This window comes from Schistocerca piceifrons, chromosome 2 (assembly GCF_021461385.2).
Source record: "Schistocerca piceifrons isolate TAMUIC-IGC-003096 chromosome 2, iqSchPice1.1, whole genome shotgun sequence".
Lineage (NCBI taxonomy): Eukaryota > Metazoa > Arthropoda > Insecta > Orthoptera > Acrididae > Schistocerca > Schistocerca piceifrons.
In genome coordinates, this window is record NC_060139.1 from 508,809,573 (window position 1) to 508,826,861 (window position 17,289).

Here is a 17,289-nt window from a genome sequence, read left to right on the forward strand (position 1 = left end):
TCTGTGGTCGAAGGACTTGGGCTTTAATAACTTGAAAACTACCGGTGCATTAGACAAGCATTTGGGTTTCAACATGTGACACGATAACTCACAGTGCCTTATTTTCCAGGTGCCTCAGATTTGACGAAAAATCATGGGGACCAAATGCGATACCCAAGTGCAACGAAACTTTCGAATACAGTATGGACAGGAGCCATTCCAAGTACTGTGGTCTGGCGTGCGTAATTTATGGAAACGGGCAGTGTTTCCCATAAAGTATTTCCCCGTAGCCGCGCGGGATTAGCCAAGTAATGTCCAGAAAGCGTAGCTGGAAGGCTAGTCAACTTTATTATATATCTCGTTCCCGCCATTCTCAAGTATTTCAGAAATTGCCTAATATGACTATTAAATTGTTTTATATTTAAAATTATCCCACGAACTTGCTGATATCCATCATAAAGAAATTATGCTTGTGTAAAGATTGCAGCTCATGTAATTCAAAGTGCAGATTTTACTTCTTCAGGTTGAAGTTTGAATGCCTTTAAAAATTTTTTCTTGATGTTTAACATAATTCTTGCTGGTAATTTAGTCAGTAACACAATCTTCTGTTGTCTTTCCTTAACGTCAGCGTAATTGAATGGATCAAACCGTTTTGTTTAAATAACTTCATGTATGTATAACTTAGTATGTATTTGGAATGTATAACATTGTTTTTTTAATAAATGTTTTTATGGAAAAAAAGCGGTCTAAGGTGCTGCAGTCATGGACTGTGCGGCTGGTCCCGGCGGAGGTTCGAGTCCTCTCTCGGGCATGGGTGTGTGTGTTAGTCCTTAGGATAAATTAGGTTAAGTAGTGTGTAAGCTTAGGGACTGATGACCTTAGCAGTTAAGTCCCATAAGATTTCACACACACTTGATTTTTTTATTTCCCGTAAACAGCCAGTCGCCCATGTGTTTCAGACGCTAGAGCGGACCCTTTACGACAAGCGTTTGCAACGAATCCGACAAAATTGGTGCGAGCAGCAGCCTGCGAGTAGGAAATGCCACTACCAACAGCGTACAAAATCTTACATAGGAGGTTATGTTTTGTGGCTATAAGGCTCAGCTGCTTCAGCCACTAAAGCCGAGGACAAATCTCAACGTGAATACTTTGCATTGGATATGCTAGCCAAGAATGATGGAAACAATAACCTTTTAAAAAAGATTTGTTACTCCCATGAGTAAAATTGTCACGTATTTGGCAAACTGAACCACAGCAATGTTCGTATACGGGGATCAGAGTGTTCTCATTTTATATGTGAAATGGAGACAGTTCCAAGATATATCTGTGATGCACACTTATGCACAGTTATATCAGTGGTCCACTTTTTTTCTATGAGCCTACTGTCAACAATGATGTTTATCTGGCCATATTACAGAAAACTTGTTGTGCCAGGGCTGAAACATCTGCAAGCTGGCGTTACGTTCCAACAGCATAGGGCACGGCCTCAGTGGTCCCTAATTCTTCATCAAATTTTGGATGAAAAGTTTCCAGATTAGGTGAATTTGACGAGATGGTTCGAATTCGGTGGTCGCCACAATCACCAGACCCCACACCACTAGACTTCTATGTATGGGATTTGGTAAAGGCGTATATATGCAGACTGTAGCGACGAATGAAAATTTGTACCAAGACCGCGATTCAAACCCAGGTCTTCTGCTCACTAGGCAGAAGCGCTAACCATTACGACATCCTGGAACAGCGTCTCTGCACAATTGCACGGATTACTGTGGCATGCCTTCCTCCTCGATCCAAATTCTTAGTCACGCCTCAGTCCACTTGCTACTCCCCCTAAATTCGAACAGCATTGCAGAAACTCTCCAACTATCTTGGATTAGCATCTCAGCACCGAACGAAACGAGGGATTCTGCCTGAAACCCTGGTATAGGTGTTTTAATCAATTGAAACTATCCAGAGTACTGAACCAAGGTTATAGATCTACAGGACTTGAAGATAAGCATTAGCAATGCATTTGAACTTGTCGCCGTGGACTTTCTACAGCGTATACAGGGAGAAATTTAATACTGACTGGACGTTGACCGTGCCACTAGGAGTGCTCACATTGACGTATGTTAATGACGAAACAAACTTATGACTGATATTGTCACATGATGGAAACTAGTTGCTATTATGTTGTATGACGCTTCTAGTTCGTGGTCTAGTGTGTAGCATCACCGCCACTAGATCCGTGGGGACCTGGGTTCGATTCCTATCCAGGTTGTAGATTGTCTTATTTCATTAACCCAGAGGCGATCTCCCGGCCAATAATATATGATATGATATTATTTCATTTCATTTCGAGTTGTCAAACTCTAGCAAATGAAAGAAAACGGATCACTGAAACAGAAGAAAAGGGTATTAAAGAAGTGAGAATTACACAAGAAAACGATAAGCGCTGGAGGATAAAACGTCATAAAAAAGTACACTGAAACGGAAACACGTGGAAAAGAGGACAGGAAATAAATGGTCGGTAGAATGCAAGAGAGGACACAGCGAACGTATGAAGAGAATTTGGGAAGAATGAAGGAACAAGAAAAAATAGTGACCACGCTGTTAAATGGGGATATTCTGAAATTACATTTATAATGAACCAGAACGCCATCGACAAACTTTCAAAGGTTGTTAAGACATACCTTCTGAATATTTTGGTATAAGGGGCCACAAGTCTCCGGTGGCTTATTACAGAGATATATTTGGTTTGGTTTCTTGCCCCAGCTGGCTCTGAACCAGAATATTGTGCAGAACAGTCTAAATGTCGACGGTATGCGCTGTGTGTTTTGTTTCCATTCGCTCATGGTACCTACTGTTGACAACGGCAGTATCCATTTTACTCTTCATCTTCAAGCTTGCATTTAGTACTGTCTAGGTTTTGTTTTTCCAGGAGTGTTGGTTGTACTATATGGTTATAATTAACGTACAGCTACTCACAGAGGTCCAGTATGGGCTGTAATTACCGTATACAAATGAAACTTGGTACATATTCTCATGCGTAGGTTGGAACCGATATATGCCGAAAGAAGTAGTTCCAATTTTTGCCACCAGGTGCATATCTGGCACTGTGAATGTAAGAAAGAAGTATACAAATATTTCCTTATGTAACTGGTTAGGAACAGGACGTGGGCAGAAAAGTTCCAGTGGAATTGGGGCAACGTGTTCCTGTATACTGGCCTTCAGATCCGGTAGTGACCGAACGTGTCCATGGTAAACGCGTTCTCTTAGATATCCGCAGAGCCAAAAGTCACATGTATTCCGATCAGGTGATCTTGAAGGTCAAGCATCTGGAAAACCTCTGAGATATTACGTTCGTCGAACGTTGCATTTAGCAGATCTTTCACTGGGCGAGCAACATGATGCGTTGCCCCATCTTGCATGGAAAAAGTGGTTTCCACGCAGTTGCGCTCTTCCATAGCCGGAGTTACGTGCTGTACGAGTTCTCGATAACGTGCAGGCGTCACAGTACACCTGACAGGCGACCTGGGTGTATCCCCTTCAAAGAAGAACGCACAGAGAATAAAGTTGCTTTTTAATCCACACCACATAGTCACATACAATGGGTTTAATGGCTCTTTGACCACAACACGTGATTTAACAGTAATGCAAATTCGGCAATTCTGTGTGTTCACTGTACTCTACAGTGTAAAATGCGTGTCGTCAGTCCATAGCATGTTGCCCGGCCACTTCGATCCGTGCCAGAAACCGCAGAGCAAATTCAGGACGTTGCTGCGGATCATGAGGTTCACGTTGTTGCACGGTCTGGATCTTGGACGTGAACCAGTATAAAATAATCCTCAAAACTTCCCTTACTGTTGACCATGGGATGGACAATCCTCGTGACACTGCACGAGGACGTGGTCTGTTGTCAGTTACGGCACCAGTTACCTCTTTAATAACTTCCACCGGGATAGGACGTCTTCCTTTACCGGGTAACGCACCAAGTTCACATGTGTTTTCGAATTTCATTATTATCTTCCTGAAACCATTTAATGACATCGGGCTTCTCATCAGGCCTTTCGGTCAGCGAAACTCTCCCAATGCAGCACTGTAATTGCTGCAGTTCATATAAAACAGTTTCACCAACAGTGCACAATCTCTCTTCTGTTCACTCACCCCCGCCCCCCTTACGACTTGTCAAATGACAGCGTGGATGTCATACCGTCATACAAACAGTATACGGTGCCAGATTCGCACCTGGTGGCCAAAACTGGAACAACTTTTTTCCATCGTAAAACTGTTCCGCCCTAACGCCTTAGCATATGCACCAAGTTTCGCTGCCGTAGGACAATTACAGTCCACGCTGGACTTCCGTGGGTAGATGCATTTTCGTTATAACCACCCGGTACGTCAATAACGATACACAGCTGTATAGATAGGTTTACTGATGTGAAGTTGGCCGATATGCACGTCGAGTATAGATTCATTGAATGCAATGAATCGGTGGCACAACGACGCTACTCGAAGCTGTTTCTGCACCGACGGCAACCGCGCTACAGTACAGTGTTTCGTCTGAGGGTTGTTACATCATTCCGTGTGGTGTAGTGTACGTTTTGGTTACTGTGTGTTTCAGACCTCTTGACTTTTGCCAATGTATTTTCGCAGAAACGATGGTGATTACTGTAACAAACCGTATAAATCATACCTTATACCAAAATACTCAAAATATCCCTGAATAACCTGTGAAAGTTTGTCGGTGGAGCCAAAGAAACTGTTACACCTGCCTAATATCGTGTTGGGTCCCCGCGACCGCGCAAAAGTGCTGCAACACAACGTGACATGGACTTGACTAATGTCTGAAGTAGTGCTGGAGGGAATTGACACCATGAATCCTGCAGGGCTGTCCATAAATCCGTGAGAGTACGAGTGGTTGGACGTCTCTTCTGAACAGCGCATTGCAAGGCATCCCAGAAATTCACAATAATGTTCACGTCTGGGGGGTTTGGTGGCCAGCGGAAGTGTTAAAACTCAGAAGAGTGTCCCTGGAGCCAGTCTGTAGCAATTCTGTCCGTGTGGGGTGTCGCATTGTCCTGCTGGAATCGCTCAAGTCCGTCGGAATGCACAATGTACATGAATGGATGCAGGTGATCAGACAGGATGCTTACGTACGTTTCACCTATCAGAGTCGTATCTAGACGTATCAGAGGTCCCATATCACTCCAACTGCACGCGCCCCACACCATTACAGAGCCTCCACTATCTTGAACAGTCCCTTGCTGACATGCAGGGTCTTTGGATTCTTGAGGTTTTCTCCATACCCGTACACGTCCATCCGATCGATGCAGTTTGAAACGACACTCGTCCGTCCAGGCAACATGTTTCCAGTCATCAACAGTCCAAAGTCGGTGTTGTCGGGCTCAGGCGGGGCGTAAAGCTTTATGTCGTGCAGTTATCAAGGGTACACGAGTGAACCTTCGGCTCCGAAAGACTGTGTCGATTATGTTCCGTTGAATGTTTCGCCCGCTGAACTTGTTGATGGCCCAGCATTGAAATCTGCAGCAATTTGCGGATGGGCTGCTCTTCTGTCATGTTGAACGGTTCTCTTCAGTCGTCGTTGTTCTTGCAGAAGCTTTTTGCGGCCGCAGCGATGTCAGAGATTTGATGTTTTACCGGATTCCTGTTGTTCACGGTACACTTGTGAAATGGTTGTACGGGAAAATCCCCAATTGATCGCTACCCCGGAGATGCTGTGTCCGATTGCTCGTTCGTCGACTATAAGATCACGTTTAAAATTACTTAAATCTTGATAACCTGTCATTGTAGCAGCAGTAACCGATCTAACAACTGCGCCAGACACTTGTCTTATATAGGCGTTTCCATTCGCAGCGCCGTATTCTGCCACTTTACGTATCTCTACATTTCAATACGCGTGCCTTTACCAGTTTCCTTGGTGTTTCGGTGTGTATAATTTTCGTATATTCTATTCTAAGAGAGCGTTTGTAGTAGTCATGAGTTTTTCTTGTTCTTTCGTTCTTCCCAAATTCTGTTCATACGCTCGCTGTGTTATCTCTTGCGTTCTTCCGACTATTTATTTCCCGTTCTCTTTCGTGTGTGTTTTTAAGTATATGTTTTTATGACTGTTCTGACTATTCTTTATTGCTTACGTTATCTTGTCTGGTTTCCTTTTTTAGTGTATTTTTCTTCTGTTTCAGTGATCCATTTTATTTTATTTATGCTACTATTTGCTATCTCGAAATGAAATAAAACGATCGTATGGCATTTTAGGTTTTATGCCGCCTGGTGCATGTCCTTCTGTTTGACTCTACTTTGGCGATTTGTGCATCGATAAAGATGAGACGATATGGCGAGGACTACATAAATACCCAGTCTTCGCGCGAAGATAATCTCAGACTGACCGGGAATCGAACCCGAGTTCCCGCGCGGACCAGTACATTGAAGATGTACTTTGAGAGCCTGTCACCGTTCGTCCTATAGATATAACCATAACATTTCACATTTTCTTTTCTAGACATGTCCACCATTGTTTCTGCCAGTTTGTAGATCTCTCTCGATGGCCGCTTTCGCAAATTCCTTCGCGAAAAACTGGTCTGAATATTTTCCTGAGAATTTTCCTTGATGCCAACGCTAATGTGATTCAAAATGACACTGTTTTTGACTTAGCAGCGTTCTGGTTAATTCGGCAATTGTTGTACTTCAAATCTGAAAGGCCTCAGCACAATTCACAGTTAGTAGTAAGATTTTTTTCTGTCGCTTACGGCTTATATACCCCAAAAACGCTAAGTTACACGGTTGTTTGGAGTACATCTTAATTCAAGGTCCCTTATAACTGACTGGATCAGTCGGAGAAAGGCAACGGCGTACCATCCGCAAAAGCGCCATTCCGAGATATGTCAGCATCACACATCCGTCAGGATGAGGACAGATTTACCTTATAGTGTGGACACCATACAGGCCGACGAAGTGTGATTGCCATAACGGAGTATACTCAACGAATTGAAGCCTTAATACGAGTATACAGAAGGGCAGCTAAAGCCATTGCTCTTTGTTATTCAGTACGACATGATCGATGATGGAAGTAAGACTACAGAAAATTAAAGACTCGTTCGTAGGATACATCGATCTCGATAAAGCGTCGACAATGTCGACTGGTGCTAGATGTTCGAAATTGTTCCGGCGTAAGGCCAGGCGCCGGTACGACGGCCAAGAGCGGAAGACCAGAGAGGGCTGTGAGACGACCTCAGGCTATAGTTCGCTGACAGACCCCTCCCTAGGACGACGCCGAGACAGAAGCGGAATCTAGGCCAAGAGAATATAAGCGCCGCCCCGCCTGGCCGCGGCCCGAGTTGAAGTCGAGCCGTCCCCCGAACGCTACAGCAGTGACTTATGAACTGTATTGGTTCACTTGGATTACGAATTATACTGAAGAGCTTGCTTATGTTTGTCTGTCGCCCCTTGCTTGCGACAAGTCTATATATCACAAAGTTAAGTATTGTAATCATTTCCCTTTGCAATAAACTTCATTAATACGATTTGCTTGAATTGTTGTCTAGTGATCCGAAAAGCAGGTTTCCTAGGCACCCTATATCAGACGAGTAGGCAGAACACAACAGAAATGGCGAGGAAAATGGAGGCAAGTTACATGGAAAATCAGGTAATATACAACATGCACAAGAGCCAAGAGGGACCAGTAAGACTGAAGACCAAGAACGAAGTGATCGGATTAAAAAATGGCTCTGAGCACTATGGGACTTAACATCTGAGGTCATCAGTTCCCTAGAACTTAGAACTACTTAAACCTACCTAACATCACACACATCCATGCCCGAGGCAGGATTCGAACCTGCGACCATAGCGGTCACGCGGTTCCAGACTAAAGCGCCTAGAACCGCTCGGCCACACCGGCCGGCCTCGGATTAAAAAAGGTGTAAGACAAGGATGTAGTTTTTCGCCCCTACTGTTCAATCTATACATCAAAGAAGCCATTATGGAACTATATGAGAGGTTCTAGAGTGGAATTAAAATTAAAGGTGAATGGATATCAATAATACGATTCGCTGATGACATTGCCACCGGCCGCTGTGGCCGAGCGGTTCTAGACGCTTCGGTCCGGAACCGCGCGACTGCTATGGTCACAGGTTCGAATCCTGCTTTGGGCATGGATGTGTGTGATGTCCTTAGGTTCGTTAGGTTTAAGTAGTTCTAAGTTCTAGGGGACTGATGACCTCAGATGTTAAGTCCCGTAGTGCTCAGAGCCATTTGAACCATTTGATGACGTTGCCATCCTCAGTAAAAGTGAAGAAGAATTACAGGATTTTCTGAATGAAATGAACAGTCTAATGAGTACAGGATGTAAACTGGGAGTAAATCTAAGAACGACGAAAGTAATGAGAAGTAGCAGAAATGAGGAAAGCGAGAAACCTAACATCAGGAATGGTGATCACGAAGTATATCAAGTTAAGGAATTCTACTACCTAGGCAGCAAAATACACCCAGTGATGGTCGGAGCAAGGAGGATATCAAACGCAGGCGAGCACAGACAAAAAGGGCATTCCCATCTAAGAGAAGTTTACCAGTATCTAACATATGTCTTAATTTGAGGAAGAAATTTTTGAGAATGTACGTTTAGAGCACATCATTGGATGGTAGTGAAACATGGACTGTAGGAAAACAGTAAAACAGTCGAAGCATTTGAGATTTGGTGCTACAGAAGAATGTTGAAAATCAGATCGCTAGGATAAGGAACGAGGAGGCTCTCTGGAGAATCGTCGAGGAAAGGAATATATGGAAAACTGTGACAGGGACAGGATGGTAGGACACCTGTTAAGACATCACGGAATAACTTTCATTGCATTAGAGGGAGCAGTAGGGGACAAAAACTGTAGAGGAAGACAGAGATTGGAATACGTCAAGTAAATAATTGAGGACGTAGGTTGCAAGTGCTATTCGGAGATGAGGAGGTTGGCACAGGAGAGGAATTCTTGGCGGGCCGCATCAAACCAATTAGAAGACTGACGACTAAAAAGAAAAAAAATGAATGCGTTAATGCATGGGTGCCACATATACTAATCCAACAACCAGTTTTCGCATTAAAAGATAAAAAACGCTAACGTTGTGAAGGAGACGATATGTGGATCTGAATCTATATTTACATACCGACAGTATCGTGCGTACCACAGGGTACTTTGTACCCCTACTAGTCATTACCTTTCCTGTTGCACTCGAAAATAGAACTAGGGAAAGATGACTGCCTGTAAGCCTCCGTACGAATTCTAATTTCTCGTATCTTATCATCGTGGTCCTTACACGAAGTGTACGTTGGCGGCAGTGGAATCGTTGTGCAGTCAGCTTCAAATGCCGATTCTCCAAATTTTCTCAACAGTGTTTCGCAGAAAGAACGTCGTCTTCCCTCCAGGGATTCTCATCTGAGTTCACGAAGCATCTACGTAACACTCGTGTACTGATCGAAGATACTTGTAACAAATCTAGCAGCACGCCTCTGAATTGCTGTGATGTCTTCCTCACAGCTAATGAGTTCTTGGTCGGTGTCGATTTGTGCTGTAACGTTTTCACAAATTTAGGACATTCCGGCATAGAGCTTTTACCTCCTGCAGGAGTAACATGTACCCAGGTCCGTTGTTAGCGAGGTTGTCGTAAGTTGAAACGCCAGAGGAAAGTCCTAAACGCAGTTATCGCTTTCGTAGGCCAAAGAAATTATACTGATGCAAATGGATAGCGTTACACTATGCACATCAAGACCCCGCTGCATTTGAGTTACGGAATTTTTTGACTTAACAAATGGTTCAAATGGCTTTGAGGACTATGGGACTTAACATCTGAGGTCATCAGTCCCCTAGAACTTACAACTACTTAAACCTAACAAACCTACGGACATCACACACATCCATGCCCGAGACAGGATTCGAACCTGCGACCGTAGCGGTCGTGCGGTTCCAGACTGAAGCGCCTAGAACTGCTCGGCCACTGCATCCGGCGTGACTTAACAGTCCCGCAAAACGCTACAGAACTAAACTTGCATAAACGTACTGCTGCAACATAATTATACGTCCTATATAGATCTCTTGACTTACCTAAGCCCAGTTTTCTAAACAGTTTGCTTAACGTCGTCTGGAATAATGGGATGCCTCCGAAGAAAAGCTTGTAGATGAGTGATGGAGGTAAACCACCTGTTAAAGTAAATGAATATCAGTACAAGAAATACAGAGGTTATTGTAACACATTTTTCCTATCATAGTTAAAGAAATAACGAATTTTGTTTACGTCATGGTTCTTTAATTAGAGCTATCTTCGGTATGAGTGATCACTGCGCTGAAGTATAACGTAAAATTCTATTCACCGATCTGGGAAAAAAGAGAAACTGGGCATACAGCCCATCACCAGGAGCATATATTAAGCTCGCCTACATCAGATGACTTGCTTGTCGGGTGTGTTAAATCATTATGATGGTTGTAAATGATGTCAGTCTCTGCGATACATCAAGATCTCCTTCTCACTCAGAAGCTGTGGAGCATCCAAGATACCAGATTTTCACCTGCTACTCCGTCAGGAAAATGAAAATCTTAGTCATGGGGGAATGGAATGCGGCTGTAGGGGAAGGAGTAGAAGGTAGGGTTACTGAAGAATATGAGCTTGGTACTGGAAATGAGAGAGGAGAAAGACTAATTGAGCTCTATAGTGAATTCCAGCTATTAGTAACGAATACTCTGCTCAAGAATCACAAGAAGAGGAGCTATACTTAGAAAATGCCCGGTGATACAGGAAGATTTCAGTTAGATGACATCATCTTAAGATAGGGATTGAGAAATCAGATTCTGTATTGCAATAAACCCAGGAGCAAATATAGATTCAGATCACAATGTAGTAGTGACGAGGAATAGTCTGACGCTTAAGAGACTTCTCAGCAAGAGGCAATGGGCGAAGAAGAGAGGAGATACGCTTGAAATTCACTAAGGCTATAGATACCGAAATAAGAACTACCTCAGTAGGCAGTACAGTTAAAGAGGAATGGACAGCTCTAAAAAGACCAATCACAGAAGTTGCAAAAAAAAAAAAAAACATTAATACAAAGAAGGTAACTGCGAAGGAACTATGGGTAACAGAAGAAATGCTTCAGTTAATCGATGGAAGGCTGTGGTAGTGGTGGTGGTAGTTAGTGTTTAACGTCCCGTCGACAACGAGGTCATTAGAGACGGAGCGCAAGCTCGGGTTAGGGAAGGATTGGGAAGGAAATCGGCCGTGCCCTTTCAAAGGAACCATCCCGGCATTTGCCTGAAACGATTTAGGGAAATCACGGAAAACCTAAATCAGGATGGCCGGAGACGGGATTGAACCGTCGTCCTCCCGATGGAAGGAGGAAGTATAAAAACGTTCAGGGAAATCCAGGAATACAGAAATACAAGTCGCTGAGTAATAAAATAAATAGGATGCGCAGGGAAGCTAAGACGAAATGGCTGCGTGAAAAATGTGAAGAAATCGAAAAAGAAATGATTGTCGGAAGGACTGACTCAGCATTAAGGAAAGACAAAACAACTTTCCGTGAAACAAAAAGCAAGGGTGTTAACGTTAAGAGTGCAACGGAATTCCACTGTTAAATGCAGATGGATGATGCGTTAGATAACGATCACTTTGGCTTTAGGAAAGGTAAAGGCACCACAGAGGCAATTCTGACGTTGCGACTAATGAAAAATCAAGACACATTCATAGGATTTCTCGACCTGAAAAAAGCGTTCGACCATTTCAAATGGTGCAATATGTTCCAAATTATGAGGAAAATACGGATAAGCTATAGGGAGAGACGGATATTATACAACGTGTACAAGAGCCAAGAGGGAATAATAAGAGTGGAAGACCAACAACGATGTACTTAAAAATTGAAAAGGGTGTAAGACAGAGATGTAGTCTTTCACCCCTACTGTTAAATCTATACATCTAAGAAGCAATGATGGAAATAAGAGAAATCATCTGGACTGGAATTAAAATTCAAGGTGAAAGGATATCAATGATAAGATTCGCTGATGACATTACTATCCTCAGTGAAAGTGAAGAAGAATTACATGATCTACTGAAAGGAATGAACAGCCTAATGAGTGCAGAATATGGACTGAAAGTAAATCGAGGAAAGACGAAAGTAATGAGAAGTAGCAGAAATGAGAACAGTGAGAAACTTAACGTCAGAATTGGTGGCCACGAAGTAGATGAAGTTAAGGAAATCTATCTCAGCAGCAAAATGACCAATGACGGACGGAGCAAGGAGGACGTCAAAAGCAGACTAGCACTGGCAAAAAGAGAAATCTACTAGTATCAATCATATGCCTTAATTTGAGGAAGAAATTTGTGATGATGTATGTTTGGAGTAAAGCATTATATAGAAGCGAAATATGGACAGTGGGAAAACTGGAACAGAAGCGAATCGAAGCATTTTAGATGCGCTACTATGGACGAATGCTGAAAATTAGGTGGACTAATAAGGCAAGGAATTATGACCTTCTGCGCAGAGTCGGAGAGGTAAGGAATATGTGGAAAACATTAGCAAGAAGGAGGGACAGGATCATAGGCCATCTGTTAAGACATCAGGGAATAACTACCGTGGTACGAAAGGGAGCTATAAGTGAAAAAAAACTGTGCAGGAAGACAGAGATTGGATAATATGCAGCAAATAATTGAGTACGTAGGTTGCAATAAATAAACAAATAAATAAAACAATAAAACAATAAAATAAAAAAATTACGATCAGAGAATTTTGGTGTTCCGCGGTTGGTGTGCTCAGTGCGTAGTGGAAGGGTTGTGGGACCACAGTACCCAATCACCGCTCTTATGAGCCAAAGAAATTAACTGAAGGTGCCGCTGAACTTTAAAGATTATTTTGCCAAATAATCAGAGGACTTTTTGCAGCTCAGGTGAAGAGCTGAGTTTCAGTTCGATCCGGCGAGAAGGTATAACTCGGTTTTCGTGGTCACGCTATTGCATCAAGGCCACTGATCGGAAAAAGGAACGCCTATGGTGGATGTGAATGGCGCAGACGGGGGTGTCATTGGACTGTCGAGTAGTATTAGTAGGTTTTGCGGATTGATGGGTCATTCAAATCTGCCTTTATGCAACTAGTGCATACGTGGGAAAGGTTAGCAAAATGAACATTGATTTCTATGAAAACTTGTTAGATGCATCGCACATCGTAGTAGTTCCTTGTTTTCTGTATCAGGATAATTATGCACCTGGTTACGAAGCGAGTACTTTTCAGTGTTCTTGGAAGATAAACTTTTGGGCAGCGTGAAAGGTAATTTCGGACTTCGTATACATGTGATCTATCACGTTCCGTGCGAATTTTGAAAGTCCTACATTTGACAACCATACCGCCGTGTCTCCCTACGTTGCACCAGATATACACGCAACGTAACATAGCCAGGAAAATAAATCTTCACTGGCCGAGCACAGCTTAAAGGAAAGTACGTATTCGATAATCAGCTTCTGAAGCAACAAAAAGGGAAACGCAGCAGTTTGCATCGCGCAGAGGAGCAGATGCGTGCGGTTGCTACATGCATAATTATTTTATTTCGTTTTCTTTTATAGTATTATTATTATTTTTTTTTTTTTTTGGAGCACGTGCTGCGGATTTAAACTCACGCCGCCAATGTCTATACAGTGTGGTCCATTGATAGTGACGGGGCCAAATATCTCACGAAATAAGAATCAAACGAAAAAACTACAAAGAACGAAACTCGTCTGTCTTGAAGGAGGAAACCAGATACCGCTACGGTTGGCCCGCTAGATGGCGCTGCCATAGGTCAAACGGATATCAACTGCGTTTTTTAAAATAGGAACCCCCAATTTTTATTACATATTCGTGTAGCACGTAAAGGAATACACTACTGACCATTAAAATTGCTACACCAAGAAGAAATGCAGATGATAAATGGGTATTCATTGGACGAATATATTATACTAGAACTGACATTATATTTTCACGCAATTTGGGTGCATAGATCCCGAGAAATCAGTACCAAGAACAACCACCTCTGGCTGTAATAACGGCCTTGATACGCCTGGGCATTGAGTTAAACAGAGCTTGGATGGCGTGTACAGGTACAGCTGCCCATGCAGCTTCAACACGATACCACAGTTCATCAACAGTAGGGATTGGCGTATTGTGACGACGAGCCAGTTGCTCGGCCACCATTGACCAGACGTTTTCAATTGGTGAGAGATCTGGAGAATGTGCTGGCCAGGGCAGCAGTCGAACGTTTTCTGTATCCAGAAAGGCCCGTACAGGACCTGCAACATGCGGTCGTGCATTATCCTGCTGAAATGTAGGGTTTCGCAGGGATCGAATGAAGGGTAGAGCCACGGGTCGACACACATCTGAAATGTAACGTCCACTGTTCAAAGTGCCGTCAATGCGAACAAGAAGTAACCAATGGCACCCCATACCATCACACCGGGCGATACGCCAATATGGCGATGACGAATACACGCTTCCAATGTGCGTTCACCGCGATGTCGCCAAACACGGATGCGACCATCATGATGCTGTAAACAGAACCTGGATTCATCTGAAAAAATGACGCTTTGCCATTCTTGCACCCAGGTTCGTCGTTGAGTACACCGTCGCAAGCGCTCCTGTCTGTGATGCAGCGTCAAGGGTAACCACAGATACGGTCCACGAGCTGATAGTCCATGCTGCTGCAAACGTCGTCGAACTGTTTGTGCAGATGCTTGTTGTCTTGCAAACGTCCCCATCTGTTGACTCAGGGATCGAGACGCGGCTGCACGATCTGTTACAGCCATGCGGATAAGATGCCTGTCATCTCGACTGCTAGTGATACGAGGCCGTTGGGATCCAGCACGGCGTTCCGTATTACCCTCCTGAACCCACCGATTCCCTATTCTGCTAACAGTCATTGGATCTTGACCAACGCGAGCAGCAATGTCGCGATACGACAAACCGTAATCGCGATAGGCTACAATCCGACCTTTGTCAAAGTCGGAAACGTGATGGTACGCATTTCTCCTCCTTACAAGAGGCATCACAACAACGTTTCACCAGGCAACTCCGGACAACTGCTGTTTGTGTGTGAGAAATCGGTTGGAAACTTTCCTCATGTCAGCACATTGTAGGTGTCGCCACCGGCGCCAACCTTGTGTGAATGCTCTGAAAAGTTAATCATTTGCATATCACAGCATCTTCTTTCTGTCGGTTAAATTTCACGTCATCTTCGTGGTGTAGCAATTTTAATGGCTAGTAATGTATGAATGTTTTAGCTGGACCACTTTTTTCGCTTTGTGATAGATGGTGCTGTAATCTTTTTAAGATTATACTCCATTTTCTGTTAATTGTAATGTTTGTATCAACTAAAAACAAAACAAACTTGGCACCTGGTAATGTTATATGTTTGATACACACAAGAAAGCTGCAGCAGAAGCAAAGTGAAGTCATACAGGTGCTAGGAAAGAACGTTAATGAGTTGTATACAGACCTTTTGTCAAATGGTGACTTTATGAGGTTCACATAACGTTACAGATATTTGACGTATGCCGATCTGGATCTTACCTGTGTCACTTTGAGGAACAAATATCACAGAGATGAGAAAACCAATTGCGAAAATTCCATATATTATTGCCATTATAACGAGGACGCCGTCGGCTTCTCCAATTTTGAATTCCTCATTCGTCTCTCCTGTGTCTATAACAGTTATGTCTGCGGGACAGCTCTCCTCACAGTCGGCGCAGCTGCAGGCGTAGTTGTTCTAAATAAACATAGGGATATTAAGTGTTACAAGAAATACAAAACGGAGTAAGCGTATTTGCTTCAGTTCTTTTGTAAGTTTAAAGAGCAATAAATACCTCATACGACTGATTGCACGGAAGTACGTCTGGATTATATAGTTCCATTCCATCTGGTGCAGTCTCGTTATAAACGATCGGGAAAGGTACTAACGGAGTGTCTTCATCTCCCATGTATGCGAACCATCTGGAAAATAATTACTTCGTGGTAAATATCTAGTATCCACAATGAGAAGGAAAGACATAAAACTTTTATACATACATTGACAGTCTATTTGATTTTGGTTTCATGACAATAATGGTAAAAAACTCTGAAACTGTGAGACGATAATATTCTTTAACCGTCTGGATATTTCATTTTACGTTACGTTACATTAGTCGAATTTCTGGATCTGGCGACTACCAGCCTCTGCTATATTGAAGAAGTCAACGACGTACTTTCTATTTAAGTGCAATGCAATGAAGTAACCTAAAAGTATGAAATAGTGAAGTATCAAAGTGCTAACATTCGTTATATTATAACCCAGAAAATTAATTTAAAGAGCTTCTTTGAAGGTACTCGTCAGCTTAAAATAAGGAGCTGTCCAACAGGAAATTCATTAATTCAGTCTTAAACTGCACTAAATTCACCACAAAACATGTAATATGCTCTGACATGTTGCAGAGAACATGTGTATCTATGTATCAGATTCCTTTCTGTGCTAATATTAAACCCTTGAAATCTTTGCAGAACTCGTTTTTGGCCCCAGTACTATACTCTATGTATACATACAATGTAGGAATATTCTCACTAAACCACATATAGACTCTTCATCAGCTGCAGAGATTTCACTATCAGCTGCAATTTTTCACATGGAACTACGTGGTATACCACCTCAAATATATTTTTGTCCAGAACCAGAATATAAAGGCCGGTTCAAATATGTATCAAAGTGTAGCATCATGTAAACATATAGTTATTAAAACCGTTATACGCAGACTTGGACTCCCTTGTCCTAGCACACAGGCAGGTATCCGAAATAGTGTGACACGTCCACTTGTTGGAATTGATAGTAAATAATTGGAAATACAAGGCAAATGCGCAATGATAATTCAGTCTGAGTATTATTTTTACCTTCTCTTCGTCAGTGCAGATTGTGCTCACAAAAACCTTCAAAGGAAGATGGTTTGTAAGGATTATGCTCCATTTTAGGGCTGATGAAAATTTTTTTCAATTTTGTTTTGATGGCATATCACTGTACAAGACGGTGGCACAATAAGCTTTTTTCTTTGTGGCGTTGGTGGAATGCCCAGATTGGAGAATGTTTCGAACCCACTGGCTGGCGGAGGCAGCCAGGAGCCAAATTTTAAATTTGGAATAAAGTTTACAGAGAATATAAAAATGGCTTAGAAGAGGCGATCTAAAAAGCAAATTAAAAGGAGCCTCTCAAATTACACAAATTACATGTGTGTGAAGAAGATTAGAAGAATACAGAACGATATACAAGGTGCACATTAATAAAACCGGCAAACTGCGCTGACGGA

General features: G+C 42.7%; 1 protein-coding gene across 1 annotated transcript in view; it reads right to left on the minus strand.

Moving 5' to 3' along the window:
• LOC124775518 (NPC intracellular cholesterol transporter 1 homolog 1b-like) overlaps positions 1–17,289 on the minus strand; it is a 135,749-nt gene that overhangs the window by 107,055 nt on the left and 11,405 nt on the right. The window contains exons 3-5 of the mRNA XM_047250351.1: positions 15,826–15,952; positions 15,533–15,728; positions 10,059–10,154 (exon numbers count right to left, since the gene is read on the minus strand). Of these exons, the coding sequence (XP_047106307.1) occupies positions 10,059–10,154; positions 15,533–15,728; positions 15,826–15,952 (419 nt within the window). The remainder of the gene's footprint in view (positions 1–10,058; positions 10,155–15,532; positions 15,729–15,825; positions 15,953–17,289) is intronic.